Below are 8,373 nucleotides of genomic sequence, written 5' to 3' on the forward strand. Positions count from 1 at the left end.
GAGGAGGGAACAGAAGCTAGAGCGTGAGAGTCAATGTCCAGGTCTGAGCACAGGGCTCCCTGCACCACGCCGCTCTGGTGAGTCAGGAGCCTAAGGTGGTCCCCAAGGACCTGCAAGCCAAGATCCCAGAGATTTGTCCTTTTTTCCTTACAAATGAGCAGACTTTGCCTTTGCCTCTGGATGCAGGTGTGCCTTAATCCAAAATGTTTTGATTTCTGTTTTGATGTTTGCCATTCATAGAGGTTCACAGGGCAAGTTTTCCCTGTGTCTGAAAGTCGAGTATTGCTAAGGAGCCTATTGTAGGCCAAAGTGGCAAAATCCTTTTTGTAGTTTTGTAGAGGCCGGGCTGTGTGTGTGAAAACCGGTATTAATGAAAGTCTTTCATAACAGCCAATTGATGTTTAGAAAGAGAGGAAGGGAGTGGGCGGAGAGAGAGAGAGAGACATTGATGTGAGAAACATCCCTCAGCTGGCTCCTGCCCACACCCTACGGGGGCTAGGAATGTAGCCCTCAAGTGACATTTGGGGGGCACGAGAGGATGCTCAACGCCGTGAGCAACACTGACCAGGCTTTGCAGTCTCTTATTGAGAGGAGCCTTAGTTGTGACATGTGAGCCCTCTGTTGTCATAGATAAAATGGTCATTCTAATATTCATAGAAGGGACACCCAGTAAAATGTACATGTTGGAATTAACGGTTATTTTTCTCACCTCCAGCTCCCCCATGCTTCAGAAAACGTTTGTGCTGCTTTTATATGCCTCATTTAAAATGTGTCAAAGGCCTCAATGGTACCCATTGTGTGGGTGTTCCTTAATCTTCCCCATCTATTTTATTTCCTGGAACTTAGCAAGAGGCAGTCCTGGGCCACGGGCTGCTCCCTACTCCAGGTGTTTTCAGTCCTTCAGTGATCCTCAGAAATGTTTTCCCTGGAAAGGGTGGGATCATCTCTCTGGTTTCCCAGTCCTCACTGCACAGCAGATTTGCAGCTAGCCAGTGGGCAGATGCGGGAGGGGTCCAGTGGTCATCTCACCCCTCCTTGGTGCCTGGTTCTTGTCCTTCCAGTGGCAGAGTAGAGGCAGGGCTGAGTGGATTTGCAACCCTAAGCAGAAAACGGAGTTGGGGTAAATTGGGGGTGCTCCAGTTGTTGCCAGAGCAGTGCCTTTGGCCCTCAGCTGGTCCCTCTGAAGGGAGAAGGACCGGGGTTGCTCATGCTCAGCCTGACAAGATGCCTTGCTCCCGGCTGTCTCCCAGGATCTCTTTCATAGCAGCTTCATGGGGATGAGCCTCCCAGCTCCACGCCGACTCCTGGAACTGGCATGTCAGAGCCTGCTGCGGGATGAAGCCTCGGCCATCGCTGCTCTGGAGTGGCTTCCTATGGAGCTCTTCCCACCTCTTTTCATCACAGCCTTCACTGGGAAGCACAGCAGAGTCCTGAAGGCCATGGTGCAGGCTTGGCCCTTCCCCTGCCTCCCTCTGGGGGCCCTGATGAACCATCGGCAGTCTTACCAGGATATCTTGCAGGCTGTGCTCGAGGGACTCGATGCCATGCTTGCCCAGGACCCTCGACCCAGGTATGGGGGATTCAGTAGCCGGGTCGCACCCTGGGGATCTGAGCAGTTACAGCTGGGATCTGGGAGTGGGCAGGGCCAAAGGGAGAGCTGAGGCAGGCCTTGGAGCCACTGCTAGGGTCATTCTAGGAACAGGCTTCGGATATATACGGCTGATGAAATTGTCGAGGGTGACCGAAGGGACACGAGCCCACTCCTTCCTGGTGGCACCTAAAGGTACCAGGAATGGGGACCATGAAGGATCCCAGTAGCACCAGGAGCAGTTGATTCCTGGGGCATGGAGTCAAAGTCCAGTGCGGTGTCTGGCCCAGCTGCCCAGATGCCTAGCTCATGGTCTTACTCATTGTTATCTTAATGCATCCCAGCATATCTCCTATTTTCTCCACAGGAGATGTAAACTGCAGGTGCTTAATTTACAGAAGAGAGTTCATTTGGAGTTCTGGATGGTGTGGGCAGGTACCAGAGCCCATGTGTGCTCACTGCTGGAGCCTGAGGCCCTGCAGCCCATGAGGAATAGGAGGAAAGTGCACAGCTTAACGGCCAGGCCAAATCCACCCTTGGCCCCCGTGGAGGTGTTAATAGACCTTTGCCTCAAGAAAGGTGTCCTTGATGAGTCCCTCAGCTACCTGATTAAGAAAGTCAGCGAGAGGAGAGGTTTGCTGCACCTTTGCTCTAAGAAGCTGAAGGTTTTTGCGATGTCGAAGCAAAACACTAACATCCTGGATATGGTGCAGCTGGACTCTGTCCAGGATTTGGAGGTAAACTGTACCTGGAAGCTGTCCACTCTGAGGAATTTCGCTCCTTACCTGGGCCAGATGGGCAATCTGCGCCGGTTCCTGCTCTCCCACGTCTTCACGTCTTCTCACACCACCTTGGAGCAGGAGAAGCAGTGTGTTGGCCTGGTCACCTCTCAATTCCTCAACCTGCCCCACCTCCAGGAGCTCAATTTGGACGATGTCTCCATCCTCAGAGGCCACCTGGATGAAATCCTCAGGTGAGGGGTGGCGAGCTTTCCCTGCCGACCAGAGCGAGTCCCTCTCCACTTCAGTGCACAGTGACGGGCTCTCCTGTGTGCCGTCCCTCAGCAGTGCTAGAGTGCCTGAGCCACTAGACGGGCCACACAGTCAGTGTCTTGTTCACCGCTCTGTCACCTTGCATGTTGTGACATAACCCCCCAGATAAAGGTAGGACGTATGCACTAGGACAGAGGCTACTAAAGGGACTCCTTGCTAGGAATTCGGGCCAGGGGATGGTAGCTTTGGGCATCCTTGTAAGTGGTGTTGAAGGGAAAATGATGCAATAGAACCAAGTGAGGATTGCAATGACAAGGGGAAAGCCAATCAGAGGTGAGGTTTCAGGGGTTAAGTTCCGCACTTAGAGATTTGGCCATGGCAGCCTTTCACTCCAAACCTGCCTCAGTCACCTGTCTGCCAAGGGTTGCCATAGGCTCTTGCAAACGGAATGCGTGGTAAATGCAGGATTCAGGAGGGAGGCATTACGAAATGGGATAGGTGGTTTGTAGACAATGCAGTGATCTAAGTTCCTGGAGGGTGGCAGCCCTTGCTGGATGTTGCCTGACTGTGCCCAGGTTAGCCCTTTCTGCACATCTGCCAGAGGCCTCATTGGGCTAAGTGATGGTGGTGACAGGGGTCTAGGCTGTGGCTGGAAGGAAGCCCCAGTTGCAGGCAATTCAGGACATGTCTCCAATACTAAAATGCACTGGTTGCCTCCTGCTTCAGACCCTGGGGCAGGCTCCTTTCTGAGCTCCTCCCACCTTTATGTTCACAACACCTGTGTGTTTGGGCTGGAGGGTATGATGTGCTCCACTTGACGGATGAGTAAATGGAGTGTGTGAGGTTTCATCCAGTTGAATCCATCACGGAGCAGATAACAGATGGAGAAAGATGCCACTCAAATTTGCTCGGACTTGAATGTCACTTTTCACTGTGCAACATCCTGGGTTTGATCATCATCTGGAACACTGTAGGCTTTGGTGACATGGGCCTCTTTACCCTGAAGGCCTGCATTATCCTCACCTGCCTCTGCTCACCAGGTCCATCTCCCACATGTAACTGCTCTATGTCTCCCCAGGTGCCTGAAGAGCCCCTTGGAGACCCTGTCCATCACTAACTGCCTGCTTTTCGAAAGAGACTTTAGACATCTCTCCCAGCATCTGAATGTCAGCCAGCTGAAAAGCCTGAGTTTCAGTGGGCTCAACCTGACCATTATCAGTTCTCGGTCACTCCAATTTCTTTTAGAGAGAGCCTCCCCCACTCTCCAGGACCTGGACTTGGATGAGTGTGGGATCATGGACCACCAGTTCCTGGACATCCTGCCAGCCCTGAGCCACTGCTCCCAGCTCACAACCCTAAGTTTCTGTGAAAACCCCATCTCCATGACCATCCTGGAGGACCTGCTTCGCCACGTTGTCGGGCTGAGCAAGCTGAGTTGCGTGATTTATGCGGCGCCCGTGGAGAGTTATGAGGAAACTAGCAGCAACATCAACCTGGGCCGACTTGCCCAGATGCATGCTGTGCTAAAGCATATGCTGCAGGAGTTGGGTCGGCCCGACATGGTCTGGCTCTGTGCTTACCCCTGTCCTCACTGTGGCTGTAGAACCTTCCATGACCCAACTCCCATTCTGTGATCCTGTTGCTTGAGTGTCTAGCTGGGTGCACATCTCATAGGCTTTACTCTGGGCACTTGGGCACTGAAGCCCAGACATAAGTGTACCGTTCAGGAACACAGCAGCCAGTTTCAGACAGCTACTCAGGGTTGGGGGGAAATGCTTACAGGGGACTGGATGGTTTCTTTGGGGAGATTTGTCCTAAGGAGTTAGAAATATGCACCTGAATCTCTCAGGGGGAGGGATTGAGGCTTGGGTGGTAGATGCGGGAATTACATTTCTTGAATGGTTGTGAATAAATGTCAGTAATAAAGAGAACTGGATGTTAACAGACTGATGTCCTCAATGACATGTTAGCCCAACTCTCCCACCTGCAGTTACTGGCCAAGTAAGAAGGCATGAGCCTTGTGATGCGCAGACATTAGGCTGGTTGAGGTTGATTCCAGGAGATCACATCACCATTTATCCTTTTTGGTTTGGTGGGTTCTTTCTGGTGCACTGGTACCTACTCACCTCTGTGACTGTTCAGTGGGTCAGCGCACACTTGTTGCGTCCACAGGGACTGGAACAAGTGGCTTCCAGTGAGCACCACCGAGGTACAACTACTCTGGGGCCATCACGGGTAACTAGTCCAGTCCCTGGACTCAAACACTCCTCCCCACTGGGAGCCTCCATCTCTGGCCTGTGTCTGCTCCATGGTAGGGCTTCCCTGTGCACAAGTCAGGCCCCCAGTACTGAAAGGGACATCAGCCTGCCAGGGAGCCAGAGCCCTGGCCTCACAAGTCCATGCCTGTCATTCCCCTGGATCCAGCCCCTTCTTGAATTCAAGTTCCTGTAAACACATTTACATTCTTTTCAGCAAAATACTGAGCTGGAATAAACCTCTGCTTTGTTCTGTGTCCTGTCCTAAGAATAGGACATCCTTTGGTAGAGGATGGTCTAATGTTGGAATACTTTCCCCTCATGATCCTCCTTCCCATTAATCAAGGAGGTGGTAAAGCAACTCTGAGCCAGTGACAGGCCCCGCGTCTGAAGAGTGGACAACCCCAAGCCAGTTCCCGGAGAGCACTTAAGTGGACACAGGTGAAGGTCACCCCGGGGAGATGGGGGTATGGAGGGCCACCCTGAGGGTCAATACAACCAAGTGAAGGGGAGATGTCCTAGTGTGCTGTTGGATCCCACAGTCAGTGGACAGTTAGCTGGCCAGGAAGGAATAGGCTCCCTGCCCACCTGCCACTGCATTCTGGCCCTAGGCTGTCTCAGTTTGCTCACTGAGTGGCCTGCCAGAGGAGCACCTAGGGAGAAGCCCACACATCCAGGCCCAGGGGCAGGGCTCCATTTGCCTGTATGTCTCCCTAATTGTGAGGAAGTCAGTCCTGCTTTTTCTCCTTCTACTGCCTCTCATTCAGTGCCAGCCACTCATGTGCTTGCTGCTCTCTGCTGGGTGTCAGCAACTTCCTAGCTTGTCACATACAGCACCTGGCCCTTCGTTCTCTTTTTATTGCCATTCCTTTCTTTTCTTCTACCTTCCAATCTTCTAGCTTGGGTCCATCATCCTACGAGCTCATTTTTCCGTTTCTTAGTACATTTCCTATTGATATCAGAGAGGAAGGGAGAGGGAGAGATGGATAAAACATCAATAATGAGACAAAATCATTGGTTGGCTTTCTCCTGCACATCCACCTGGGGATCCAGGCATAAACTCCAGCTCCTGCTCCAACTGAGAATTGAACTATGTCCTCTTGGTTCATAGGCCTACTGAGCCACACTGGCCAGGCACACTCTGCTTCTTCGAGTGGGAAGAGAAAATGCTGAAGTCTCAGTAACAGTCGGTGAGCTCCCCACCCCCCCAAAAAAGAGGATAAGAGAACAAGGGTCAGAAAATGTATATCTCTTACAGCAAACGCTCTCTTTCTCTTCCTCTCTCTCTCCTATTCCATCTCCCTCTCCCTGTCCCTCTGTCTGACATGCACCTTGTCTTCCCATCCCCGCCTTCACAGGAAATAGTGTCCATAATATGATTCAGAACCTCTATAATTTGAGGAAAAGCATAAAAATTTGCAGGTTCTGAGGGAGGAAGGCCAAAGGCAAAACATCTTGTGGTCTGGGTGTTAATTCCTCCACACATAGAGCTCGTGCCCATTACCTTGTGTGGAGATTCACCTGTGGGGCCAACTTATGTAAAGCTCTTGTCTGCATGTCCTCCTCTGGAATTGCCCACTGTTATTAGCATTGATAGTATTTATTAACCACCAGATGCAAGATAAGGAAGAAAATAGAAGTCAGTGCACCCTGGCCAGTGTTTCTGGGCATTGTCCTGTGCACCAGAAAGTTACCCCATTTGATTTCTGGCCAGGGCACATGTCCAGGTTTCTGGTTCAGTCCCCAGGCATCCAATATTGTTTCTCTCTCACATGAATGCATGCTTCTGTGTCTGTCTCACTCCATTTACCTCTCTCTAAAGAATCAATTTTAAAAACCCACCATATTAAGACAAAACAAAAGGAAACTCATTGCTGTATGTTGCCTCTAAAACAGAGTGTCCTGCACTTGACGCTTTATTTGTTCTGTAGACCACAACTGAGAATTAAAGCAAAATATTGGAATCTGGACTTTTCCATCAAAATATTCAGAAAAGCATAGTATCAAGGCAATGAGGCTTATAAAGCTTAGACAGTGATTGCATCTGTGAAGATGGGCACAGAAGGGGCATGGGTAGGAGGTGACTGCTGGTGCACAAGCATCTTATACATGAAGGCCCTATGGGCAGGGTCTCTAGGATATCAGAAAGCAAGCAGGGAGAGGAAGGCACACATAGTAGGTTCCTTAGTACTAGAATGTACCCCAGAGTCCCCCAAACTGCACAGCAGTAAGGCAGGCTGGATACAGGGCAGCTGGAGCACACGGATTCCAAAGGGAAGACTCTGAATAAAGAAGAGCCAAAGCCTGGACTGCTTGTCTCAGTGGATGAGTTTCGACCTGTGAACCAGGAGGTCAGTTCAATTCCCAGGCTGGGACATGTCCCCATTGTGGGCTCTTTGTCCAGTAGGTGCCTTGTAGGAAGCAGCCAATCAAGGATTCTCTCTCACCATTGATGGTTCTCTTTTTTTTTCTTTTTTTTAAATTTTATTGCTTAAAGTATTACAATGGGTATTACATATGTGTGCTTTCCCCCCCACCCTGACCTTGACAATACCCTGGCCTCCCGTATCCCCCAGTATCTTATGTCCATTGGTTATGCTTATATGCATGCATACAAGTCCTTCGGTTGATCTCTTACCCCCTTCCCTCCTGCCCCCCAACCATCCTCGGCCTTCCCGCTACAGGTTGACAATCTGTTTGGGGCAGCTCTGCCTCTCTATCTGTTATAGTTCATCAGTTTATAATGGTCTTTATTATCCATATATGAGTGAGATCATGTGGTATTTTTCCTTCATTGACTGGCTTATTTCACTTAGCATAATGCTCTCCAGTTCCATCCATGCCGTTGCAAATGCTAAGTGTTCCTTCTTTTTTACAGCAGCATAGTATTCCATCATGTAGATGTACCATGGTTTTCTAATCCATTCATCTACTGATGGGCACTTAGGCTGTTTCCAGATCTTAGCTATGGTGAATTGTGCTGCTATGAACATAGGGCTGCATATGTCCTTTCTGCTTGGTGTTTCTGGTTTCATGGGTTATATTCCTAGAAGTGGGATCACAGGGTGAAATGGGAGTTCCATTTTTAGTTTTTTGAGGAAAGTCCATAGTGTCTTCCATAGTAGCTGCACCAGTCTGCATTCCCACAAGCAGTGCACCATTGTTCCTTTTTCTCCACATCCTCTCAAGCAGTTGTCTTTGTGGATTTGTTGATGATAGCAAGCCTGACAGGTGTGATATGATACCTCATTGTTGTTTTGATTTGCATTTCTCATATGATTAGTGACTTTCAGCATGTTTTCAAATGTCTCTTGTTTTTCTGAATGTCTTCTTTGGAAAGGTGTCTATTTAGATGCTTTGCCCATTTTTTGATTGGATTGTTTATCTTCCTTTTGTTAAGTTGTATGAGTTCCCTATAAATTTTGGAGATTAGGCCCTTACCAGATATGATGGTGGTAAATATGTTTTCCCACACTCTGGGTTTTCTTGTTGTTTTGTTGATGGTTTCTTTTGCTGTGCACAAACTTTTGATTTTGAT

The 8,373-nt window shown here is 49.6% G+C and overlaps 1 protein-coding gene across 1 annotated transcript; it reads left to right on the top strand.

Moving 5' to 3' along the window:
* Window positions 1-1,259: 1,259 nt before the first annotated feature.
* LOC132225562 (melanoma antigen preferentially expressed in tumors-like) lies at window positions 1,260-4,214 on the top strand (the record flags this gene model as incomplete). Its single annotated transcript, XM_059680658.1, has 3 exons — window positions 1,260-1,570; window positions 1,956-2,561; window positions 3,659-4,214. Coding segments are annotated over 3 exons (1,473 nt in total), but the record flags the coding sequence as incomplete, so codon positions are not given.
* Window positions 4,215-8,373: the final 4,159 nt, after the last annotated feature.

Source organism: Myotis daubentonii, chromosome Y (assembly GCF_963259705.1).
Source record: "Myotis daubentonii chromosome Y, mMyoDau2.1, whole genome shotgun sequence".
Classification (NCBI taxonomy): domain Eukaryota; kingdom Metazoa; phylum Chordata; class Mammalia; order Chiroptera; family Vespertilionidae; genus Myotis; species Myotis daubentonii.